Raw genomic sequence first — 25942 nt, 5'->3', positions numbered from 1 at the left:
TCTCGAGAGAGGTGCAGAGCTTCCCCCCACCCACCTGCAGGTCCCCTTAGCAGCAGCTTCCCCAGAGGCAGGGAAGAGGAGCCTGCTGGGGCTCCATGGTGGTGCGGTGGGGGGGGGGGGGGGGCGCTCAACTGCAGCCCTTACCCACAGGAGCGAAGACCAGAAATGGGCATGTGCTCAGGAACCGGAGGCTGCTCAAACCAGTCCTGGCCCCTTGATGGATGAAGTGTCAGCCACTGATCGTAAATACATAGCTTACATCGGGGCTTGGAGACGCACATGCGAAATACAACAGAGAGAAAAAGAAAGATGCAGGACAGTAAGGGCACATCGATGACAGTGATCCAGCAATCTTTCTAAGTCTATTCCAGTTTCGCCTCCTCCAGGAAGCCCTCCCTGGATCTGGCACCTGGAGTACCTCCCACCACTGTGCCTGTCCGACCTTCCTACACTCTCCCATGTAGGGTCTGGCAGACTGCGGGGTCAAGGGAAGCCACGTTTCTTCAGTAACCGTGTTCCCAGGACCTGAGATGGAGTGTGTGCTCAGTGACTGTTTAGCAACTTGAGCTAAAGGAGGACCAGAAGAGAATTTAAGAATTTCGCCCACCAGGTCCATTGAGGTCCTGCTTATCTTACTTTAATTTTTTCTGAGTTCAAGGGAGGTCCGGATGCAGGTTCCTGATCTCTCCAGCCTGAGGACGGGTCTGCATTTTTCCTTTGGGAGTGGTACCTTGCCATGCCGCTTTGGTTTTTCACAGTGTTGCCAGGGGTGCCAAGAACCCCAGAACATCAGTGCTGAAGGGACCTTTGCCAATCACTCAGTTCCCAGTGGTTCTTGTTTTACTGTGTCCTTTCTGAGGGTCCTTGGAACCTCTGCTGAACGTCTAGAAGATGTGGACATCAAACGTGTGGGGTTGTTGTAGAGAACAGACACGCTGTATCCACTGCCTGGTACACAGAAGGTGCTCAGTCAAGTTGGCCGTTTCTCTTGCTCATCTGGTCATTTATCAAGCACCTGAGCCCCTATGCATATCTGGCCCAAATGACTCTGTCCGTGGACAATTCACAGGCCTTGGACCCCTGTTCCTAAAAGCGGCCTGGTGGGAGCTGGTTCTTGAACATGGATAGCCCCACCCATCAGGATTCCCCATCACCTGCAACGTGCACGATGCAAGAGATTTGGAAAAGCACCTCTAACCCCAGCAGATACGGGCTTCCCCGATCGAGAATCCCCAATCTAATATGCTCTCTCCTTTAAAAGATGAGAAATCTGGGCCCAGAGGAGTCCAGGGGTGTAGTCAGAATCCTATACCAAAGCATGGCATGACCCCTTACTTTTCTGGAAAAGCCACACCCAGCAAGGGCACAGAGCCAGCCCTCTGGAACTCAAGACGGTGCCCTTGATCGAGGCAGGGAGGGGTGGCTACCTCTGGATGGCCCCATGCAGAGGGCTGGGAGCAGGCAGGCGGCAGCAGGGTGAAGGGTGCTGCTGGGCCCACTTGTACACAGTACAGCTTGTCCCCGCCAGCCGAGGTGCTGCCTGAGCTGGGGTCAGCTGGGTTGCCCTGTTTACACAGGGACACAGACCTTCCACCCCTCACCCCTCGGAATGTTCGCCTTTAGGCCTGCCCAGCGCCAGGCAGCTCTGCGCCCCGGGTATGGAGCAGCCCAGGCCCCCAGGCACAAGTGCCAGGCAGGGAGGAACGGGAGCGACACCTTGGGGAAAGAGGTCAAAGTGCACACGTTTATTTTCTAGAACAAAGGCTAAAAGAATCAAGTTTCTTTCATTTTATTTTAAGAAGGACAAAAATTGTTATTAAAACATCTACATTATTATCAAGATACTAGACCTTATGAATATTTAATATTAAAGTGTGGTATTCTTAAATTTTTAATACACAGACATTTTAAAAGGACCATTAAACGGATTACTGCCCAGCTGAGAAATGCAGCATCCCTCTTTCCCCTACCCGAAAGGGACACTCACATCAGGGGGCACCTGCCCCCGCCGTGTTCGAAGCCTAGTCTCTGCCAGCTGGCAGGGGGCACGGGCCCCTGATCCAACTCTCCAAGCCTCCCAGTCGGGGTCACGACTGAAGTAATCACGCTCATCGTTCAAAGTGGACTCCTGTAACCCCACCCCCTGCCTCTTGCTCTCTGCCCAACCCTGTGGGCGATCCAGCTCTGGCCAGGCCAGGGAGCCCCAGATCCCAACGGCCCCTGGATGGATAACAAGTTGAAGAAGAAAAATCTGGACTCTAATCCTATTCTTCTGGCGGGGGGGGGAGACAAACACCAATCATTTCCTTTCCGGGAGCACCACTGCTCCCAGTGAGGCCGGAGTGCTCTGGAAACTGGGCCCAGGCAGGGCCGCTCCCGCCCCTACTGCCAAACCCCCTCCACCCCACAGCTCCAAGTCCCTGTATCTGAAAAATCCCTCTTAATTACACCAGGATGGCTGCATTTTCTGGCCAAATTCTTTATCTTTAGCCCTCATTAGAAATGATTCCTTGGATACCACACACATATATAATATTATATAGAGCGATATATTTAATACCTGTGTATATATGCATCACGGGGGCGACATATATACACACTAAAAACGAGGCTGGTGACGACAGACCGCAACACCACGGATCAGGGAAAACAAGTGTCATCCACGTTCACAGCCACGGCCCCCACCTTGGGTGTGGTCTCTCCTCCCCTCCAGTCATGCCGCCGGCACCAGGTGCCAGCCTGCTGGGGGAGGGGCAGGGGGAGGAAAGGGTGCATGCCACGATTACTGGGGAAGGCTGGGCAGTGACGGCAGGAGGAACAGGGTTCTCTGCGCCCGGGGTGCCCAGAATCTCATCATCGCTCACTATCGATCCTTGCTTGAGGAGAAATGAGGGGGGATTCCATTCTCTCTGTCTCACCCCCACCCCTGACTCCAGCTGTGGTCCCCGGTTCCTTCCGGGGGGGGCCCCACTCCTGTGCCAACCACGTGGGACATTCTGGAATGTCTCGGGAACCAGGGGAGGCGGGGTCTGCCCACAGGGGGTGGGATGGAGAGAAGGGGGTGCACGCAGACAGGTCAGACGAGAGGGATGGGGCAGGGCTTGGTGGCTGGGGGCAGGTGCTGGGGGTCGGCTGAGGTCCCAGGCAGCTGGTAGGGCCGGGAATCAGGGAGGGTTAGGACAGACAGGGGCAACTGTACGTCTGGGTCTGGGGAGAAGGGGGAGAGGGCCGTGCTGGGTCCGATCCTGGAGTGGCCCCTGGTGCCCAGGGTCATCTCCCTCCCCTCCGCATTCCCTGACTCCCACCCTTCCCCTTCCTTCCAGTTCATCCTACAGAAGCTGAGCCCAGGGGCGCCCTGCCCATCACCACCACCCCTAGTGGGCGTGGGAAGTAACATGCCGCTACACTCCCTGCAACCATCCTCGGGAGGGGACAGCCCCGCTACAGGGTGCTGACGTGAGCCTGAGCCTCCCTTCCTCAGCCCACAGGGGGCACGGCCGGGGACCCCAATGCCACACCGATTCAGAGACTGTCCTATTCCTGCCAAGAGCCCGGAGGCTCCAGCAGACAACTGGCCCTTAGCCTTTTGACTAGTTTGCCTCCTGGCCCTACCTTGTGCCTTGGGCTGGAGACCCTGGCAGATCACCCATCCCTTCCAGGCCTTAGTCTCCCTCTCTGTAATAAGGGCGTTTGGGCTGAGCCCTCTCCAAGGACTCTGAGCACCTACAGTCTACATTCGGTGGCCCACAGGGAAGAGGGCTAGGCCGGTGGCCTGACTGGAGAGGCTCCAGAGATCGTCTAGCCCAGCCCCTCCCACTCTTCCAACCGGAGGGGAAACTGAGGCCCCAGAGGGCAAGCGACCAGGAGTGTGTTCCCAGCTCCATCCTGGGGCTGTGTTTTAAAGCTAAGTGGGGCCTCCAGCCCTCTGTTATGTCCTGATCTGCCCCCTGGGGGAGGTGGGGGTGGGGTGAGGGTGGGGCAGGGAGGACCCTCCCGCTGCAGATTCAAGTGGGGACCCCAGGCTCCCCAGCCCTGAGCTTTGGGCCCCCTTTAGGACCAGACGGAAGTTAAAGCTGTAGGCTGAAGCTGGAGGGGTTGGCCAGGCCCCTCCCTCCCCAACCAGGAGAGCCGGGGGTGGGGTGGGGTGGGGGGTAGCTGCCCGGGGTTCCAGCAAGATGAGGATCCTGGGACCGCTTCGGGCTGCAGCACACGTGGCACCTGGGTATGCACACAGGTGGTGGGCGCAGAGAGGACGGGTGGGGCCCCAGGGGGCCGGGGGCTGCCTGAGGAGGGCGGCCCCCCACCCCCAGCCCCTGGCCTGCCCTGGCCCTCCTATCAGGCCCTCTGTCCCCACCCCTGCCCCCTAACCCGAGGACTTCACCCGAGGCCCAGAGCTGGCCCTACTCCCCGGTGACAGCGGCGGCCACAGGGGCTTCCGGGGCGGCACCAGCGGTGTTCCCATCCTCTTGCAGCAGGAAGTTGTATTTGCCAAAGTCGTCGTCCCGTGGGCACAGAAGCATATCCTTGCGGGCCTTGGCCAGCTTCTGCTTCAGCACCTCGCGCCGGTCCAGCCACTCGGTGAGCTCCTCCTGCCCGTGAGCGCAGCGGCACTTGTCCCCATCTGGGCAGGCCTTGCCCTTCTGGAGCCTGTGGGCAGCAGGAGGCTCACTGCCCAAGCCCCACGCCCTTTCCACCATGGGCTGCGGACCTTGGGCCGGCTGCTTAACCTCCCCCAAGACAAGCCTCTCCCTCGGTCCTGGTGAAAGGGGGCCCGTCCCAGCCTCCTCTAGCATCTGCCCCAGGGCTGCCAGTGGGTCCGCAGTTCTGAGCCCGCCCGCCCCCAGGCTCCTGGCATCCAGAAGCAGCTGCTTTAGGACAACCCCCACCCCCATCCCCGCATGTTATCTCCGGGCCAAAGGGGAGCCAGGGCTGGCCACAGGCTCATCTCAGGCCCACCCCGCTGCCCGCCGAGCCCACCCCACGGCCCTGGCCGGCCCGGGAGCACCTGTCGCAGAGCCGGAACTCGCCCATGGGGAAGCGGTAGGCCCAGCCACTGGCATCGCTGTCAGACGTGAAGACCTTCTCCTTGTGCTTCTCGGACTGGATGTGCTGCTGCCACTGCTTCTTGCTGTTGCTGTTTTTGCCGCAGAGCCAGCAGTGGTAGCCCATCTGGGGACAGAGCCGCCATGGGTGCCCAGTCCGTGCACCTCGGCCCCCACCGTTCCCCGGGGAGGCCGGGCCCTCCGCACACCCTCCCAGATCAGCCTCACACCCGGGCCCGAGCGTGTGCGAGGCCGTTACCATGATGTCGGCGTAGTCCGTGGGCATCTGGATCTGCTTCTCCCCTTCCCGAGAACTGATTGGGGTCCCTTCCCCTGGCTTCCCTGGGTTGTGTTTCTTCAGCCACATGTCATAGGTCTGCTGCATATCCAGGACTGGTGGAGAGGAGAGGACAGGGTGCTCGGTGGGAGGGGATCCTCCCTCCGTCCTGCCCCCTGCCCCCCGCCCCCGGACATGGGAGCTGGGGCCACCCCAGGCCTTGCTGTCGGGCTGCCGGGTCAACGACAGAAGACGCTGAGAGGGTACCGTCTGGGGCGGCAAAGGGAGAGCGAGCAGGTGCTCTTGGGCCTTCTAATGGTGGGGGCGGTGTCTGGCAGTGCGGGGGTGCTGGGCCACTCCTGCACTCACTCTTGTTCTCCTTCATGAACGTCCACATGTCCCTCTCCTCCGGGCTGTGTGCGAAGGAGCAGTTCCCCACGTACTGGCACTTGCGGCCATTCTGCGCATGGATGCAGAGCTGCAGGGTGGGTGTGGGGAGAGCCAGCTGAGTCCCACTGGAGATTGTCATGGCCCCAGCCGGCAGGCAAGCCCCCCTAGGGCCCCTCAGCCCTCACATCTGAGCTCCCACCGCCACCCTAAACCCCATTCCCGGCGCTCACATCGTATTGCTGTGGGAAATTGCGAATGGAAGGCAGGGGCCTCACGGACACCCATTTCCTCTTGGCCTTTGACATCACCAGAAGGACCCGCCGCTCCTTGGTCCAGCTGTAGGACAGAGGGGGGTTTGTTGGGGAGAGGCATGGGGAAGAGGCCCGGCCTCCTTACTCGTGTGGCTCGGGTGGGCCCCACCCCCCCACCCCCCCACCCCCCCACCCCCCCACCCCCCCACCCCCCCACCCCCCACCCCCGCCTGGCGCCTGGCTCACCAGTGCCGGGCCTTGGCGCTGCAGTACTTGAGGTCTTTGTCAGGCTCTACCACTTGCCCGTTCCTCCAGCACTGGCCACACACAAACTTCATCTGCAGGTCGAAGGTGCTGGGCCCATGTGTCCGAGGGGCGCCCTGTTGGGGAAAGGGGCTGGTGAATCCAAACGCATCAGGGCTGAGGCCTGGGGTCTGTCACGCAGGTGGCCCCTCCAGGAGTGTGAGGGCCCACCCAGAGCCTCAGAAAGAGCCAGACCATTACCACTTGCCAGAGGGAAGTAACCTCCCCACGCTAGGCCCCCCAGCCTCTCAGTGTGGGAGCCAGGCCTGGGAGGGGGCCCTGATTCCCGATCGACTACTCTCTGCCTTGTCTGGCGAGTCCCCACGGGTCTGCTCTTTGGAACTGCTTCCATTTCCCTGAGCATGGCATGCTTTTGCATATGCTGTCCCTCTGCCTGCAATGCCCTTCCTCTGTACTTCGTCAGGCTGATTCTGGAAACTTTCAAGACTCAGCTCGAGCATCACCTCCTTTAGGAACCCTTCCCTGGAGCTCTCCTAAGTGGTAGCTGCCCATCCTAGGAGCTCCCATAGTACCTGAACTCCGTCATGTTGATCAGCTCAGCTCGTTATGAGGCCTGGGCCTGGTGGACAGCAGGGCCCAGGTGGGAAGCCACTTGCACAGGAGCCTGCCCTGGGGAGTGGCACCGACTTCTGGGCAGCCCTGGATCCCCTAAGGCCCCACCAGGTTGATCCCCCATCCTCTGCTCTAGTCTTTCCTTTGCAGGCAGGAGGGCTTGCTCTCCTCACCCCTGGGATGGGGTGGAGGGTGAAAGGTGGGAAAAATGCCCATGCAACCTTGTTTTCTGCCACTTTCATGACCCTCACCCAGTTATGCTGGCTAACCTACTGACTCTTCCTGTTACCTAGAGCCTCCCTGTCCTCCCTGGAGCCTCAGATGTGGGGGTCACCCCTCCAGGCAGCTCTCTCTCCTCCAGGCTGGAGGAGGGTACATGTCCCCTACCAAGGGAGCACCCTGTGTGCCTGGCACTACCTAGCCCAGGGCCCGTCCTTGAGCAGGAAGGGGTTCTGTCCACATGTGTTCACTGACCCCTGGCCTGGTGCTGGACGACTCGCAGCCTGGCTCGGCCCCAGGATGACCCCACCCCCATGTTACCTCAGGGACAAGGTAAAAGCAGACCTTTGTAACTGGGGCACGGCCTGTGCTAAGAGCGGGCAGGAGGTTCTCCACATCGCTCCTGATTTCCAGGTGTTCCACCAGGTTCTCACAGAAGCCCGAGGGGACCCATTTCACAGGTGAGGTAAGTGGAGACAGCTCTAATGAAGAGCCATGCCAGTTCACTGAACTTCCCTTTTCACATCTGTACAGCCTCACCAAGTCCTTGCTGCAGCCCTGGGGGGTGGGGGTGGGGGCGGGGGGTTCATTCCCACTAGACCGATAGAAGCAGAGGCTCAGAGAGGTTACTTATCCAGCCCCGGCTAAGTGGCCCGAGGACAGGAGTCTGGAGAGACCAATGCTCGTCTGTGGGATGGCACAGCTGCGGAGCCGTGGGCACTGAGCCCGAGCAGCTTCTACCCTGGCACCTCACCCTCGGCCTCCCAGTGCTGCCGACCCGCCCTCTGATGGCGAGCAAGCAAGACGCTTCATGCCCTGGTCACAGCCAGGCCTGGCACAGAAGCCCTGTTTCCGAGCCAGGCCCAAGGGTGGCGTCTTGGGTGGGCCGGGTGGAGCCCCTGGCAGGAAGAGGGGGTGGAAGCCTGTCGTGGCACCTGGGGACCCTGGGAGCAGCCCTGAGGAGGAAGAAGGGGAGGAGGTGGTGAGGACTCAAGAGTTCTTTTAGAAGGTAACACTGCAGGTCCAACCCAAGCCCCTCACTGCGTTCCAGCTGGGATCCTGGCCAGGAACAAAAAACCAACCACATGGCAGAGAGGGGGGAGAGAGAGGAGGGTAGCACAGGAAGGGACAGGGGAGGGAGACAACCAGGAAGGGGGGAGGGAAAGAGAAAGGAGCAGAAAGACAGGCTAGGGAGAGAGAGGGGGGGAAGTCCCAAGGGGACCAGGCAGCCCTGTGGGACAGCCTGCCCTGCTCCCTGGCTCACTCCCAGCCCCACGCTGGCTTCAGCAGGGGCCAGGGGCCCAGCCTTCTCCCAAAGCGACCAGTGGGTGGTCCTGGCCTGGGGAGGGTGCCACCCCTCACGTGTGGATGGCACAGAGGTCTGACCTCACACTATCTCTTAGGCCTGAGGCACCCCTCTGTCCCCACCGTCAACCCTGGTCTACAATGGTCCCTCCCTCTCCGGGAAGAGGGTATGAGGACGGGGGAAGGCACGGGGCCCGGTGCAGAGCAGAGACTCGGCAAGCTGCAGCCTGGTCAGCTTCTGTGACCCTCACGCCGCCCTCCCTGGGAGATGGCAGGCAGGATTATGATTCCCATTTTATGGGGGAGCAATCCTCAGGGGTGGCAGGGATGGGGCCGGGTGGTGGGGGAGCAGAGCGAGCTCTGGACAAGATGTCAGAGAACCAGGCATTTACTCCACTAAGTGTGCCCCTGGCTTAGTCTCAGGCATGTCTGAGACTCCGTTTCCCCATCTGCAAATGCCACAGTGCCACAGCTCACTTCTTCGGGAGCAGGGTGAGGATTGGGGCGGATGGGAGACGATACGACCAGTGGGAAGGAATACCAGGATATTCACACGGTCCCAAGGACCCTCCCTGGAAGATACTTCATTACAAAGGGAGACAAACATAACTTCACAGTAGAGAAACCTTTACAGTGTGGGCGCCTCTAACCACGTGATCCCCAGGAAAGGGGCACCTTGAGATGACGTGCGTCCTGATGAGTGAACGGAGAACATAGTATCACCTCTGCGATTTGAGGAAGCATCAGACAATCCCAAATGGATGGGCCTTTCACAAGACAGCTGCTTTTCAAAACCATCAATGTCATGCAAGACAAGACTGGGGGACTGCTCTAGATTAAAAGAGACTAGATAGGGGCGCCTGGGTGGCTTAGTCCATTAAGCATCGGCCTTCGGCTTGGGTCATGATCCCGGGGTCCTGGGATCGAGCCCCACATCGGGCCCCCTGCTCCGCGGGGAGCCTGCTTCTCCCTCTGCCTCTGCCCCCTCCCCACCTGTCCTCTCTCTGTCCCTTTCTCTTTCTCAAATAAATAAATAAAATCTTAAAAAAGAAAGAGAGAGAGTAGACAGACACAACAAATGAATGCAGCGTCACCTGGGATTTGGGGATGATTCACAAAATCTAAGTAATAGGACCCCATAATCTGAAAAATTACCCCAAAGTTTGCTCTGTGGTGCTGATAACTGTCCTGTGGTTATTATGTAAGACAGAGTCCTTATTTTTAGGAAAGAGACAGCGAAGTATTCAGGGGTGATACGGCATCATGTCTACAACTTACTCTCAAATGGTTCAGAAGAAGCTATGTATATAATTGCATATAAATGTCTATGTGTGGACGTCCACACACACACACACACACACACACACACACACACAGACACACACAGGATGAAGCAAGTGTGGAACGTGGTAAAATGGTTACTATCCAGGGAATCCAGAAACAGGTATACACGAATTCTTTGTACTGTTCTGACAATTTTCTGGTAAGTCTGAAATTAGGTTCCATTAAAGGGATGGGGAATGGCCCTCGGGGACCTGGTCCCAACCCCAACGCCAATCCAGGGCCTCACCAAGCTGCTGCTGGCCTTCCCGGCATGGGCCTCCATCTGCTGCCAGTACTTCTTGGATTCCTGGACGATGTCTTCGTGGGTCATGCCTGTGGAGGGTGGGACCAGACACAGGCGTCCGTGAAAGAGCTCAGCGAGGACACAGGCAGGGGATCTGCAAGGTGCCACGCAGGCCCAGGGGAAGGAGCCCCATTCCCCAGCCGGGCCCTGCCACAGAAAGACATGGGGAGCAGGGAAAGCTGGGTCCTCTTTGGGTCTCTTTGTTCATCTGCAATTGGGAATGCAGGACTTGCTCCAAGCCCTCACAGGGAGTAGGAGAATCAAATGCAGCCAAGAGTGGGGAAATGCAGAAGAAAGGTGTTGGCCCTGCAGCATGGCACGGTGACTCCCCTGCCTCATGCCAGGGTCCCCCCAGCTGCTCAGCACCCTTCCTTAACCCCCACCTCTTTCAGTGGGGTCTCAGGCCTGAATGCTGCTTGGCAGTCCCGGGCCCACTGTTCTTAGGGCTCCGGGCCTGGCCCAGCCTGGCTCACTAGCCCACTGAAGGCCCAATGCTCTTCACTGCAGGTTAGCAAAGGGGCAGAACCTGGTGGCCCAGACCTTCCCAGTCTGACTGCTGACGGTGGAACCCACCCTCTGAGGTACAGCTTGGAGCCTCTCCCATCTCCTCCAGCCCCTTTCCCAGACTGATTCCCTTTTGACCTTGTCCTATGGATACTGTTCTACGTGACCACTTGTCACTGGGGGCTTACTCTGGGCCAGGCACTATGCTTGACACTCATTTTTTTGCTAAGGATTCCCAAATACAGATCACCAGCCCAGACCTCACCTGTGACTTCCAGACTTCCACATCGGGTTGCCTGTTCAACATCTTCACTTGAAGTCCAAGAGGCAGCTCAAACTCCCCACATCCCACAGTGAGCCCTGATGGGATGCCCCCCAAACCTGCTCCTCCTACAGCCTCCCCTTCTGAGAACACAGCTACCCTATACTTCCAGTTACTCTGCTCAAAAACCTTGCAGGTGACCTTGATGCCATCCTTTGTCTCATACTTCATACCTGGTCCATCAACATATCCCCAGAATCTGATCACTCCTTGCACCCCTGCCACTGTCGCCCTGGCCTGAGCCACACCTTCTCTGGTCCCCCTCTGTCTGTCCTCACCCCTCTACTCTCCACCCAGTAGCCAGAGTGACTTTTAAAAAACATTGATCAGATCATATACCTCCACCCACTTAATCCCTCCAGACCCTGCACATCATATTTAGAACAGTCCCGACTCTAAGAACGACCTAGAGATTTCTACACAGTCGGGTCCCTACCAACCTCTCAGACCCTCTTCCCGCCATGCACTAAGCTGCTCTGCTTTCAGGGACAGCGTTCCTGTACCAAGCTTGCTCCTGCCTCAGGGCCTCCAGCCTTGCTCTTCCCTCTGCCTGGCATGCTCGCCCTATCCTTCCTTGCTCAAACGCCACCCCCTCACAGAGGCCCTCCCTGACCATCTTATCCCAAACGCCCCAGCCTGAGTCCCTCCCCAACCTATTGCTCTGCCTTACTTTCCTGTCAGCACTGAGCACGTCTGAAATTACATAACCCTATTTCATCAACTCTAAGAAGACATCGATTGTTAGATGCACCATTATTTTATCTTACATCCCAAACAACGCTGCTAAATTACAGTACGACACGCAGTGGGGGAAACGTGCGTCCTAGAACAGATGGGATGCAGGATTTACTACCCCCTTGTTACGCTGTCTGCCTTGTCCTTACTTAAAGATCTCAGATGTTCTTGGAGAGCAAGGACCTCGAGCAGTTCTTGCTCGGGCCCCTGACACACAGCAGGTGTACTCATCACCCCATTAGATGAACGAGTAAGTGAGTATCTTTTAATCTCCTCAGCTCTGAGGGGGAGATTATTTTTTTTTAAAGATTTTTAAAATTTATTTTTGAGAGCTAGAGAGAGAGAGAACGAGCAGGGAGGAGGGGCAGAGGGAGAAGCAGACTCCCTGCTGAGCAGGGCCCGGACGGACGGGGGACTGGATCCCCGGACCCTGGGCTCGTGACCTGAGCTGAAGGCAGACGCTTAACCGACTGAGCCCCCCAGATGCCCTGACGGTGGAGATTATGATCACCAATTCACAGGTGGGCAAATGGAGGCTCAGGGAGGGGAAGTGACCTGCTGGGGACCAACCAGGCAGCCCGGCTCTGCCTCCTCTCCCTTCCCACGTGTGTTCCCCTGGCATTGCCTGGCTACGGATAAACCTAGGACCTTTCAAGCCTGGAAGCTCCCTGAGAGCAGAGCCTGTGTCCTTCCTCTGTGAAGTCTCCGCGGGGGCACGGGCTCCTGCAGAGCGCCCCCGCCACCCTGTAACCGCCCCTTCTGAACTCCCTCTGCCACCTGCGAGGGGCTGGCCCAGCTACCCTCAGCCAGTTCCGCACCGCCCCCTCACCTGAGTACTGCTGCAGCAGCCAGACTTTGAGCTCGATGAAGCTGTGGGCGAAGTGGCAGCTGTCTTCCCGTAGGCAGCCGTAACGCACCTCGTGGCGGCACACGTCGAACTGGAAATGCTCCTGGAACTGGCGGATCTTGGAGTACTTGAGGGAGGTGGAGCGGACGATGTGCACCAGGCACCTGGCGGGCAGAGGGCGGGGTGCGCGATGCAGGCGGCAGCCCCCGCGCCGCTCCCCCATCATTCCCGCTGGGGAGGGGCTGCTCTCCCCCCCCCCCCCCCCGCACTGCGCAAGCCTGAGGGGAGGGGCTTCGCCCTGGGTCTTCCTGCCCTATTAAAACGCTTCTAGACAAGGACAGCACAGTAGGCAAGAAGTGGGGGTCGGACACTCAGGTCGTCCCAGCTCTATGCTCCTCCCCTGGCCTCAATCCAGGGCCAGCCAGCTTCAAGGGGGCGCTGCCAGCAGGAGGGCACAGATCCCACCTGCTAGGAGGCTGGGAGAAGGGAGTGCCCTGGGCGCGAGAAGGGCAGGTTCCCCAGCTTCACGCTCCAGAGCTGCTCCTGCATCAGGAGAAACAGCAATCGAGCATCTCCTCTGGGACAGCAATTTTATTTTATTATTTTTTGTTGTTGTTCTTTAGTTTGTATTTCATAATCATAAACTTAACTCTGCAGGTTGTGATCTCGGGGTGGTGGGATCGAGCCCTGCGTGGGGCTCCGCGCTCAGCGTGGAGTCTGCTTGAGATTCTCTCACCCTCTGTCCTTCCTGCTCATGTTCCCTCCCTCCCTCTCTCTCTCTCAAATAAATCAATCTTTAAAAAACACAAAACCATAATTCTGCAATCCAGCTAGATTTGGAGGGGACTGAGGAAAATATGGAACCCACAGAACTGCAGGGAGAGCACAAAGATGATAGCATATTTTGAGCCACTGGGGGAAGGGGTGCTCTCCTGAGCTACAGAAGGAATGGTGTGGTGGTTAAGATAAAACACAAGTCAAATACATTAGATTGGTGAGACAGGATTTTAATGATGCTCACAGCAACCCTAGGAGACTGGGATCATCATCAACTTCACAGACAGGGAACGCAAGGGCCACAGGACATAAAACAGGCATTGACCAGGCTGGGATGTGGACCCAGGTTTGTCTCAGGGCCTGGGCTCTATCATCCCTGTGGGGGCGGAGCCAAGGGCAGTCAGAGGGGCAAAGGTGGGTGCCAGGCCTGACCCAAGCCCTCCCACTCAATGTCATGACAGTGGCGGGGCACCAGATGGGAGTCGCGGACGTGGCCTCCCACGTGCCTGTTGAGTGAGCTACTTCCAAGCCTCATCAGTACAACAGAGACTGTAACTCCCCCCTTACAGGACTGTGGAGATCGTTAAGATACCCGAGAGGATGCTTGGAATACAGATCTCAATAAACGTGGTTCCAGTCTTTCCGGTAGATGCTGGATCTGAGCCCTAAATTCTGCCCCTCGCCTTGACACCCTAGGTCCACCCCCCTGGCTTCAGTTGCTCCCCAGGGATCTGAACCACCCCAGCTCTCCCTGCGCCCCCGCTCCCAGGCCCAGGCCGTGGGTCCTACTCACTTGTTGTTGTAAAAGCTGTGCTTGGCAGCCAGGTTGGAGCAGACAGACGGGGAGTCCTTGGTGCCTTTGCTGATGATCCGGGGCTTACTGTCAAAGCAGATCTGCCCAGGGAGGGGACGGGCTGGGACCCAGCATGACCACCCGGGGAGGGGCAGACTGGGTCCCTGCCAGCCCTGCTCTGAGTCAGGGGAGTGCAAAAGGGCACCCCGGGCTCCGTGGCCCCCACTCTCTGGCTCTAGTTCCCAGATAACCTGGGCTGTGGCTCTCTCTGTTCCAGACGCCTGGGGCAGGGGGTAACTCCAAGCCTCTGGAAACTGGAGTGACCATGCCTGCTGTCCCAACAGGCTCACTGGGAAGCTCAGAAAGGACATGACAGAACTGCAAGTGCTTTGTAAAGTTCACACAGCTGCTGGCTGTGCACTGGGTCATGTCCGGGCTGAGCCGCACCAACCCTGCCAGCAACCCGGATCCAGAGCTCCAGCTCCACGGAGATGGGCCCGACACTGTCACTGCCCTCATCATGCTCTGACCAGGCAGGGAAGCAGGCGGCCAGCAGGGTCTGCTGTGGCAGCTCCAGGAAAGGAATTAACGACAACTTGGTGGAGCTGCTGGGATCCGAGCTGAGCCTCAGAGGGTCCAAGATGCAGAAACACAGGGAGGGTGCTCCAGGGAGAGGGGACGGCCTGGATACAGGCAGGGAAGTGGGCAGGAAGGCGTAATAGGCACCGGAGCCCACGCAGCTAGACAAGGAGGTGCAGGGAGGATGAGTACCTCCAGCGCCTGGCGCCAAGCCTGGCCTCTGATGGCCATCTGGAAAGGGTAGGTATGATTCTCTCTCTTTCTTTTCTTTAGCAAGATAGGGTCCTATGGGCCTTTCTGGCGGTCCAAGGACCGAGTGATTCTAGTCAGGCCTCCCAAACCCCCAGGTGCCAGGACTGGCATTTGATAATGGGGCACGCCAGGGAGCCCCTCCCCCAGCCCCATCTGTGCCATCGACTGTGGAGATGGCAGGAGAGCGGGGCGGGTGCGCGGGTACCTCGCAGAGGAAAGTGAAGATGCCCTGGTGCTCCTTAAGGAGCTTGGCGATGGTGAGGCTGCCGCGCTTGACGCCCCCCAGCGGGTCAAAGAGCAGGTCGCGGTTGAGGGTGCCCTTCCGCTCCTCTGTCCACACGTCGATCTCCTCCTGATGGTAGGCGAAGGTGCAGTTATCCCCGTACTTACAGTCCTGCTTGTTAATCATGTCTGCAAAGAGGCAACAGGACACACGTTCTGCCAGGCGGGACGGCAGCCCACAGTCCCCGGGACCTCCGCTGCGCGGCAGGGACTCAGGCTCATCGCCACCGTGACGGGTGGTGGCCTGCTACTCAGGACTCGGGAGGGGCCGAGTGGCCGAGCTGGGGAAAGCCCTTCCCAGGCCAGGTCCCTTCTTCGCTCTGTACCTGTGTTGGGGGGAGCACCTGCCTTTTCCATCTCCAGAGCATGCGGTCATCCCACCTTACCACCCCACAGAGCCGCCTTATGTGGGTCAGGCAGGCTGAGCGGTAGGACGAAGGGCTTTGTAGATGAATACAAGCCTCTAAATAAACACAAGGGCTTTTATTCTCATTATTCACCAGGAAAATACCATTGGTTAAGGGCCTGGGCCTTGGAATCCAGCAGACTTGGGCTGGGATTCCCTGTTATTCCTCAGCTGTCTGTCCCATAAACAGAGAACAGTGGGTTGTTGTGGGGATTAAGTGAAATAATAAATAAAACCCCTGGGGACCAGTGGGGCCTGGTTGGCTCAGTCGGTAGAGCAGGCGACTCCTGATCTCCGGGCTGGGAGTCCAAACCCCATATTGGGTGTGGAACCTACTTTATTTATTTATTTAAGATTATTTATTTATTTATCTGACAGAGAGAGAGAGAGAGAGACACACACAGCGAGAGAGGGAACCCAAGCAGGGGGAGTGGGAGAGGGAGAAGCAGGCTTCCCGCGGAGCAGGGAGCCCGATGCGGGGCTCGATCCCAGGACCCTGGGATCATGACCTGAGCGGAAGGCAGACACTTAATGACTGAGCCGCCCAGGCGCCCATGGAACCTACTTTAAAACAAAAACAAAAAACCCCAAAAAACAAAAAACCCCTGGGGACCAGGGATTTGGGAGGGCGGCAGGCTCACAACCTGGAACCCTGCCATCTCCTCGTGGTGGAAACGGTTTTTCTTTCTCTCCCCTGCGCGCACACTCTCTGTCTGCCCTGCCCCATCCTTCTGCTGGGCTGGAGGTGCACAAGGACAAGGGAGCCGATGAGCAGATGATCACCACTGACTGCTCTGTGCTGGACCCCAGAGGGGAGCCCTCTAGGGAAGGGCTTCCCAAGATCCGGGTGTTGCTTGATCAAGTTCAAAGGAGTGTGCAAAGGAGTCCGGATTCTTGGTATTTGGGGAGTGGTTAGGGCAGACGGGGGATGTGTAAGCCTCACAGAATTTGGACTTCATCTACACTGGCCAGGGGAGAGCTAACTGAGGCCTTCAAGTCCAGAAGCGACATGTCCTTAAGATCCTGCCGGAAGGACAGCGAACTGGTCCAGACAGTCTGGGGCTACTGCCATTGGCTGGGTTGGGGGACAAAGGTGGAGCCTCCCAAAGCCTCAGTTTCCTAGCCTGGAGTTGTGAGGATGCGTGATGCTGGGTACAGAAGGGTGACACTATAAAGCGCTTAACAATGTCATGACTGTTTGTATAGAGTCATGAAGACTGCTTGCTTGGGGAATCGAAGCCGGCAAGCAAGGTACGCGACAAACGTCCATTAAATACCGGCCACGTCGACGTGAGCCAGAAGTGGGGACAACGATAACACAATAGTATTTAAAAGCTATTATTTATCAAGCCCTTTACTATACTATGTACCGGTCCTATGTGCTCTACATGGATTCTCCCCACACCTTTCCCACAGCCCCTTCAGGACCTCCGCGAACCGCCTGACCCTCACACTCAGTAGGGGCTTTAGCTGGAACGGAACATCCCGAATATTCCCCTCACCCCCCTCGGTCTGTGGAGCTGTCAAGAGAGGAGCCAGATGCTCATTCTGCTGTGGGATGCATCCTCGATGAACGTCCACCCTCATCTACCGGTGATGAAGAGCAGAGCCACAGCTGAGCGTGAGCGGAGCTAGGCCCTGGCCGCGCTGCCTGCTCCCGCCATAGCCCACCCACCTTTGCACAGGTAGTAGGAGCCCACGAAGCTGGTCTTGGTGGGCCGGGGCCGGATCCGCTTCCAGGTCTGGTCCTCAGAGCTCCGGAGCCGGCCGAGCAGGATGTCCCTCTTGCACTTGTGCTCGAGGCCCTCACGGTAGGTGTAATCGCCCGCCCTGGGCCCTGTGGGGACACGTGAACAGACACAGATTTCAGGTGGAGAACTGAGGGGTGACCGCTGACGGGCCTGAGCAGTGGGCCTTGGACCCCTGCCTAAAAACCTACCTCCGTCAGCTGGGCCTCCCACCAGCTCCCGCCACACCCTTCCTAGCCAAGTGCTCCCTAGAGACAGGGGGCCCCCCCAACCCTCCAAGGACCCCCTTCTAGGCACCTGCCCCCCTTCCATCACCACTCTGACTCTCCAGACATTTCAGTGTTTTCCTAGAAGGAATGAGGAAGACGGCGCCTGGCAGAGAGCCGGCCCGCCCCTTTCTTGTCCTGCCTGGAAGGGCGCTGCTCAGATTCACCCTCCCGGCCCTGTTCCTGCCAAGGCTCTGACCCAGGGCCTCCACCCCGCTCACAATGGAGAAATAGCCCCGTGGGGACCCCGTGTAACCTGACTGGGCCAGCACCAGCTGCACAGCAGTTCACGGCGTGTTAAAGGCAGTGGGTGTGTGGACTGGGGAGGCAGTCCGAGGTCCGTGAGGAAGAACTTCATCACGGGCATAGCCATCCAAAAGGATGGCGCCCTGCTCCCCGCCCCTACAAGTCCATGGGCGCTTTGGTGGGATGACTCTCAAGGGTGACATGCAAGTGGCCGGGGGATGAAGCGGGCGGTCCTGCAGTGTGTGGACAACAACTAGACAACCTCTAAGGTCCTATCAACCCTAATACCCCTGAGATGGAGAATTCTTGAGACTGCTAAGATTTTTAACCCTGGCATCCCAAGACAGTATCACACTAAAACTTCAGGGATTCTAGCAAACGAGTCTTAGACTAGAATTCTGAGATTCCAGGTGTGCTGAAAACTGTCTCCCAGCTTTGGGCATCATTCTGAACTGCTTCTGTCACCTCCCTTGGATTTGGGGGCTGGGAGTCTAGGAACTACATTTCCCAGACCCCTCTGCCATCTGGGTTCCAGGCCAGGTTTGTGTTCACCCAGGGAGATGCACTCATGGGAGAAGCGGACTGTGAGGTGGAGGTGGCACGACGTGTGGGCTGCGTTTCCTCTGGCGAATGTGTTCCTGCAGCAGCGAGCTGGACGCCACTCCATGGCCAAGCACCCGCCTCTGGGCTGTGGGTGGCTGTGATACAGGCCGGAGGGTCCAGCAGCCCCGACCCCTGTGTGAGAGGGGTCCCTGGCTTGTGGAGAAGCAGCCTAGAGGCCAGGGGACACTCCCAGGTTCTGCTCCTCTAGCCTCTCTGGCAATTTTGAAAGCCCCAAACCCCCACGTTCTGCACCTTCCCCCAATTCCTCACCTGCTCAAAATACCCAGAGGGGCTCCTGTTTTCCCACACTTATCTCTGGCCGGTACGTTAGGGTTCTGTTATCCTGGGAGGCTATACTCTTGGATTCCCAGTATCTCTGGGCAGAGGACAGAGGAACATAAAGGCGTGACATTACCTGTTTTGGGGTAGCAGAGCTGGCAGGCCTGCTTGAACTCATGGGTGGCAGCCAACGGGTTCTTGATGAGCAAGGCGGTGTTGGGCATGGAGGGCTCTGGCTGTGATGGGAGGAGGTTGGCCGTCTTGGGCACTGGACCCTGGCTGGAGCCACCAGAGCCAGCCTGGGCACCAGAGGCTGGGGGGGGCTCTATGACCCCCCCCATCCTACCCAAGAGCAGAACTGTAGCCTAGCACCCTCCCCTTTCTCCTACCCTCCTGGCCAGGGAATTCCTTACAACATGATCCAAGAATCTGTAACACTGGGATTGAACCAGCCTAGTGGGGGTGCATGGCTGACAGTGACCTTGGCCCAGAACCTTCCCTTGAGCAAAAGCCCAACATGAAAGCAGAGAAACAAGAATGGCCCCAATTGGGGCCTATGCACATGTCCTCCCCACTCCCAGCCTCCATCTCCCAAGCCCCCAAGACATCAGCAGATGGGGAAAAAGGCAAGACTCAGAGAGGTTAGGTTACTTCCCAGGGCCACAAAGCTAGTGTCTAGACTAACACCAGAGTGCAGAGTGCAGAATGCCTTACCACCTGCCCAAGCGCTCTCCTAAACTCAGCACCCGGCTGAGTCACGAGAACAGGGATGTTACTAACCCTGGAGAAGTTGCTTAACCCCTCTGAGCCTCAGTGTCCTCTTCTGTCAGACAAGGGTTGGGCCGTGCCCTCAGCTCACCCTCCCAGCACGTGGCTCAGTTTGGAAGGGCTAGGGAGACCATCTCTGGCCCATCCATTCTGAGGGTGCCTCTCCTTGGGGGAGGCAGCACCTCATCCCATGCAGAAGGCTCACTTCCACTCTGGAGCCCACAACCACTTCCCTTCCACTCCCGAGAGGGCACACGGTACCTAGTCACGGATCTGCGCCAAGTACTCACCGAGGGGGCTGGCTTCTGAGTACCACTTGGGGGACGATGGTCCTGTGAGTTGGTTTCCTCTGGGCAAGAAGACACAGGGGTCACCTGCCCTGCTCGGAAGGGGTGAGAAGTCCTCTGAGGACTTCCTTGTACGCATCTGTAACTTGTAGAAACCACCCAGGCCATACATCCTCTACTGTTCATGCTGATCCCCTGCCTCTACCCTCAAGGCCACTGCCCAGGGACAGAGCGACGTCCCAGCCTGAGCATGTGCACCCTGTCCTTACACCGGCCGCAGCCCCCGTTCCTGGAAGAAAGCCCAAGCTCTCAGTGTGACTCAAAGATCCTCTGACACCGGCTTCAGGTCTTCAAGGCCCCCAACCCACCCTCCCCTCTGGCTGATGACTCTGCTCATCGGTCAGTCCCTCTGTCATGCAAGCCTGTGTCATACTGCTCCCCCCGCCAGCAGAGGACCTTTGCCTTTAAGACCTCCCTCAGCCATCAGCTCCTCCAGGAAGTCTCCCTTTGGCTCCAGGGCTGAGTGAAGCACACTGGTGCTCCTGCAGCCTCTCGAATCCCCCTGAGCCGTGAGCACCCTGGGCTAGCTAGGTCCAACTGTCTGAAAGCTGGTCCTGCAAGGGTCCTGACAGGGCTGCTTCCTCTCTGGGTCCCTGGTGCCCTGCTCAGGGTGGTGCTGAAGGAGCTTAGGGCCTGGCACCTTTCCCCAGCCTCAGGATCATCCCCATGGGATCCTACCAGCCTGGCGGCCCCAGGGCCCCAAAAGGCTGGGCAGAGAGCACCATACTGCAAGTCCAGAGTCCTGGACTATCCCAGCTCTGCTGTTTGATCTTGAACAAGACATCCAGCCCCTCAGGTCTCAGCCGCACACTGTGCTGAGCACTGCAGGAGACACAGCAACTCAGAGGTGGTGGCCCTGGACCACGATGTGGAGAGAGGGCCTGGACCTTGGCTGAATAGAGCTGTAATCCCAACTCCACTCCCCAGAGACTGGAGATGTGGTGGTACTTTGAAAACTGTCAAGGGGGTGGGGGTGAACGTGCCCACCCAGGCCTCACCCACAAAGGAGTTGGGCTTGTCCAGGGCACCACGGGTCGACCCAAAGCTGTCGAGGGCATCCAACCGCGTATCCGAGTATGGCAGCAGGTCGAGGGAGTCCAGTGCCGAGCCTGGGGGTTCGAGGGCATCCAGCACAGAGGCGGCCAGCTTCTTGGAGGGGTCCATGACGAGACCAAAGGAAGCCGGGGGCAGTGGGCTGGAGACGGGGATGGAGCCACCCACTACGGGTGGCAGAAGTGGGGTCCCACCAGGGAACACAGGTATCAGCTGGGGCAACTCGCTGGGCACACCGCTGCCAGGCAGGCCACCCTGGACAAGAGACTGTGAGGTGGGGAAGAGAAGGAGCGGTTGGAGGAGAACTTGACTACCCCGGCCTGGGCGGACACAAGCGCTGCAGGCCGCAGGCCAGCCAGCCCCTCTGTGCCTCAGCCCTGACCTGTCCCGTGAGCGGAGCCAGGGATCTTCATGGTCGCTCTCGTTGCGCATTCTAGAGCTTCATGTTTGTACCCCAAGCAGGTCCCTTTCCCTCCTTGGGCCTCAGTTTCTCCAACTGTGACATGGAGATGGGACCCTCCCTCCATACCTTGTGACAGGAGGATGAATGTCTGGGGGTCCTGGGTGGGGGAGGGTTTCGGGGGAGCAGAAGGGTGGCAACATGGCTCACCAGTGAGTCCAGTAGGGTGTCCAGCTCCGGCCCAAAGACATCCCCGTCAGAGAAGTCGTCCAGGCTCTCAGTGCCAGGGAGGGCCCTGCTGCTGCTGTCCAGGGGGGCCAGCAGGTCCAGAACATGAGGGAACAGGGGCATCGTGGGGGGAGAGGGGAGCGGGGCCGGGGAGCCTCGCAGGTCCACGTAGCAGTCTGTGGATGGGAGGGTGGGATCAGCAGCCACAGGGGGTCCTGCTTGGTGGTGGAGGGAGGTGTTCCAGGGCCCTAAGATCCTCACGCTACACCTTCCCTCCTTTCCCTAGCTCCTGTCAGGAACCCTGTCTGCCCGGCGGGCCTGACTCCATGGCTGGAGGCTCAGTCACAGTGAAGGAAGGTCACTGAAGAGCAGGAGAGGGTTCCTCAGTCCTACGATATCTCTCAAATGGACCTGGCTCAGTGCCTGAACATCCTACCCGGGGAGAAGCAATGCCTTCTCCAAGGGACACTGTCAAGCCAGTGAGGAAGAGAAGGGGACTCCCAGTTGGGGGAGGTGCCGGCCTGGGGCAGAGGACACGAGATCCGCGCTACCCTACTGAGTGGCTGACCCCCACCTTCTCCTCCCTGAGAGGGAGTCTGGTTTCCCAGGCCCGCTGTTTACTTTCATGCTTCGAGGAATTCCTAGGGCAGGGAGCCCCCAGCCCTCAGGCTGAGCCCTGCCTGGGGACCCACCTCTGCCCTGTGCCCTCAAATCAGGGACACTACCTGTGTCGATGTCATCTATGGATCCCAATCCATTGGAAGTTCCCTGTGGAGAGGAAGGACACAGACAAGTCAGGCAGACACGGGCCGGGAAGGCCAGGGTGCCCGCCCCACCCCACCCCGTGACTATTGCTGGAATTAAGCACAGGGCCGGCGGGGCGGGGGCCAGGAGGCAGGGGGAGTGGGGTCAGACAGGCCTCACATCTGCCCCTTGCTGGAGGGGTACCCTGGGAGGAAAGAGATATAACCTCTGAGCCCCAGTTTCCTTACCCATCACAGGACAGGGTCCCTACCCCGGGGAGGGTGGCGGGTTTTTACCCAGCCATGTCCTGCATGGATAGTTTGCAGCTCAAAGACCAAAGTGCCACTCCCCAAATCACCAGTGTCCCCTCCCCCAATTACGGCCCCAGGCTGAAGGAGCCCAGATGCGATCCCACTGCCACCCACGGACCTGCTGTCGGAGGGAAAGCTGGTCCGGAGCTTGCTCTGGGGCCTGGCCAAGTTCCTTATCTGGGCGCCCACCGAGGGCAACAGGAGGGCCAGAGCCTCCCCGCTAGCCATCCCGCCCCGTGGACCCGCAGTGGCGCTAACGGCAGCGAGATGCATCCGGTGCCCTGCCTCCTGCCGGGCCGGGCCAGCACTTTGCAGCCAATCGAGTTCAGCCCTTGGTCCAGGTGCCCTGCAAGGTGTTGTCCCTCCACCCCGCCCCTGCACAGTCCAGGGGTCCAGAGAAGCTGCCGCTCCCGGGCCAGAGAGGGGCTGTCTGACTCGGGACTCGGCCCCGACCCCAGCCCCAGGCCTCTGCGCTCCCAGCCCCACCTGCACAGAACACTTCTCACGCCCCGGAGCCTGGCCCTGGCGTGGCAAAGACGTGCAGCTCAGTGTCTCGGGCGTGTCTGCTGCACAAACCGAGGCTGCCACGCTGGGTCAGAGCTGCTGCTCTCACGGACAGCATACAGAGAGCAGGAGGAGGGAAAGAGGTGTCAGGTGGACAACGCTAGGGACAGCCGTGCGCCTCCCTGCCCACTGGGCTCTCCAGGCCCCCTGCCCGCCACCCAGCTCCAGCCCATCTTGCTAGGCTCGTCTGTCCCTGCCTTTCACTGCTAGGGGCACTCACATGGCAACAAGGTTGATGGAGCACCCCCTCTCTGACGGGCCTCGTACCCGCGGCTTTCAGAGAGGACCCGCTGTTCCCCTACAGCCACCACAACATGGCGGGGCCCAGAGGCTCCCCGAGAGGTGGAGTGGCTGCCTCAGATAAGGGTGCACTCGGGACCTGAGACAGAACCCATGCCCGGCTCCAGAGCCCAGGCACTTCCAAACCCCCACGGGGAGAACCAGTCCTGTGGTCCAGGGTACACGTTCCCCTCTCCTGCCTCTCGGCCTGTGCTCAGTACTCAAGCCTGTTCCCCTTGCTTTGAGTTCTGCCCCCTCCTCTCTACCTGCCTGAATCCTGCCATGCAGGCTCTGTCAAGTCCTCTCGAAACAAGGCCGCCTCAGGTTCTATCTGTCCCTAAAACTCACTGCCTTCCTTCTGTCTTGCCCCTCACACTGCCAAGCTCAGGTGTGGACACCATGCCTGCCCGTCCCATCTCCAAGTCCCATGAGGCTCCCCGTGGGGTGCAGCTCATGAGTCTCCACAACCAGGCATGCATGTGGAATGACCGGCTGGCTGAACCACCGGGGCTCCGGTGCTGGAGAGTCTTGCAGGGGAGCCTGTGGCCAGGTTCGTGCATGATGTCTGTGGAAACCTCCTGGGGCAGGGGATCTGGCCGGCACGCTCCCCCCTGCCCCACTCCGTGTATCCTGGAGGCTCCCCAACCCCGGGCCCTGAGGAAAGACGTGTGGGCTGGGCTGGAACGGGATGGGGAGGGGCCCCACCCCCGCTGGGGGCGCCAGGCTGCTGGCCTCCCAGGCCTGCCTTCATGTCATCCACACAAGCACCCTGGGAACTGAGCACAATCATCTCTGTTTTATAGAGGGGAACCCAAAGCTCAGAGACAAGTCCTTTCCTCTAGGTCATGCCACCAGTGAGCAGAGACCTGACCTATCTGACTCCAAAGGGGTGCCATGTGGAGGCCCAGAACAGAGGAACCCATGGTCCTGCTCTCAGAGGAGCTTGCCACAGAGCCGGTGAGAAAAGCACACACGCTTTGTCTGGTGCATGGGTAGGAGGTGAGGATGGAGAGGGACGCTGGAACTAGACTGTTGGGGAGCCTAAATGCCAGGCACGCGTATCTGGAGTTGATTCCTTTTAAACAGACACTTTAATTAATAACCACTGAGGGTCTCTATGCTGCGGAGAGATCCAGAGGCCTGATCGTCAGAGTTCACCTTGAGGGTACAGGAAGGGGAAGCTAGCCCAAGTGGGATGTGGCTTAAACCAGGGCAGTCACTGCGGGAAGGGAAGGAAGAAGCAGGGACATACCATCACGTACCCAGCCAGGGTCACCCCAGCATAGTCCTATAAGGTGCAATCATGACAGTTTCTTCAGCTCCAGGAATGAGGCAGGAGCCCTTGATATCCAAGAACTCTGAGTAAGATCTGCCTGAATAACTCCCTGCCTCCCTATCACCTCTGGCAAGAGGAAAGAGGAGCCCTGCACCCTGGCCTCTAGCTACCCTGGCCTCCTGGCTGTTCTACCTATACACTGGGCACACCCCTACCTCAGGGCCTTTGCACTGGCCATTCCCTCTGCCTGCTCCCCTAGACCTCCTCAAGACACATCCCTCATCTTCAGGTCTTTGCTCCAGTGTCTCCTTCTCCTTGAGGCCTTCCCTGCTCACTGTTTAAAACTGCAACCCCTCCCAATTGCCCCAGCATTCCCCAGCCCGTGTCTCCAAGGCACTGATCGCTTTTTGTTTGCTGTCTCCTCCAGTTAGCTGTAAGTTCTATGAGGGTGGGGCTCCTTGGCTATTTCTCCCTCTGCTGTATATCCAGCGCCTCGATCGACTCTATGCTGGGCACACAGGAGCCCTCAATAAATCTCTTCTGAATTCATGAACAGACTCAATACTCTTCCCCTTCAATGTCTTCCCAACACTCCTATGATGAAGACTCAGCTCCTCCCCAGGGGCAAGGTGGTCTGGCTTCTATCTACTGTCCCAGCCCCACTAGGGCCCTGCCTCCCCTCTACTTGGTCCCTCCCATTCTCTGAGGTCCTCCCAGCCTCAGGGCCTTTGCACATAATATCCTGTCTGAAATGCAGCTTTACCAGCATACCATGCCCCTGCCTACTCCTCAACGTTCAGGTCTCATTTGAAAGTTTGCTGATGCCCAATCTAAATCAGGCCTCCCTATTCCAGTGGCCCGTGGCTACTCACACTTTGCCTTTACAGCTCTCACGATGGTTTGTAACCAGAAATTATCAGGCTAGCATCCGTTCACCCTGGACTGTGAGCTCTTTGAGGGCAGGAACCACAAATGTTTTGTTTACCACGTACCTAGCCCCAGGCTCAGTGAACTCAGAAAAGTCATCTAACTTGTTGGGCCTTGGTTTCTTCTTTGTAATAGGGGTAAGTAGTACCTCCTCGAGGCATTGTGAAATTATTTGCAATTCTTCAGTCATTCATTCACTGCTATGGTCTGAATATTTGTTAAATGTTCAACGTATGTCAAATTCACACGTTGAAATCCTACCCTCAACGTGATAGTATTAGGAGGTGTGGCCTTTGGGAGGTGATTAGGTCATGAGGGTGAAGCCCTCACAAATGGGATTAGTGCCCTTATAAAAGAGACACTGGAGAGCTCCCTTACCCCTTCCGCCATGTGAGGTTATAGCTAGAAGGTGCCATCTG

General features: G+C 58.4%; 1 protein-coding gene across 3 annotated transcripts in view; it reads right to left on the bottom strand.

The window, feature by feature from the left end:
• Window positions 1–1773: 1773 nt before the first annotated feature.
• Window positions 1774–25942, bottom strand: part of ZC3H7B (zinc finger CCCH-type containing 7B) — a 56559-nt gene continuing 32390 nt past the window's right edge. For 2 of the 3 annotated variants that reach the window (XM_028115304.2, XM_028115305.2), the window contains exons 8-23: window positions 22148–22190; window positions 21405–21598; window positions 20740–21061; window positions 19685–19773; window positions 18763–18862; window positions 17160–17321; window positions 15002–15207; window positions 13966–14066; window positions 12378–12559; window positions 9931–10016; window positions 6207–6340; window positions 5940–6045; window positions 5689–5797; window positions 5302–5435; window positions 5006–5169; window positions 1774–4647 (exon numbers count right to left, since the gene is read on the bottom strand). In XM_028115304.2, coding sequence (XP_027971105.2) covers window positions 4401–4647; window positions 5006–5169; window positions 5302–5435; window positions 5689–5797; window positions 5940–6045; window positions 6207–6340; window positions 9931–10016; window positions 12378–12559; window positions 13966–14066; window positions 15002–15207; window positions 17160–17321; window positions 18763–18862; window positions 19685–19773; window positions 20740–21061; window positions 21405–21598; window positions 22148–22190 — 2379 coding nt within the window. In that variant the 3' untranslated portion in view covers window positions 1774–4400. The remainder of the gene's footprint in view (window positions 4648–5005; window positions 5170–5301; window positions 5436–5688; window positions 5798–5939; window positions 6046–6206; window positions 6341–9930; window positions 10017–12377; window positions 12560–13965; window positions 14067–15001; window positions 15208–17159; window positions 17322–18762; window positions 18863–19684; window positions 19774–20739; window positions 21062–21404; window positions 21599–22147; window positions 22191–25942) is intronic. The other variant, XM_028115306.2, reaches the window with a different exon arrangement.

Source organism: Eumetopias jubatus, unplaced genomic scaffold, assembly GCF_037043125.1.
Source record: "Eumetopias jubatus isolate StellerSeaLion01/CBP00866 unplaced genomic scaffold, mEumJub1_p1.0 scaffold_8, whole genome shotgun sequence".
NCBI classification, from domain to species: domain Eukaryota; kingdom Metazoa; phylum Chordata; class Mammalia; order Carnivora; family Otariidae; genus Eumetopias; species Eumetopias jubatus.
This window is presented reverse-complemented; position numbering and strand designations above follow the sequence as displayed.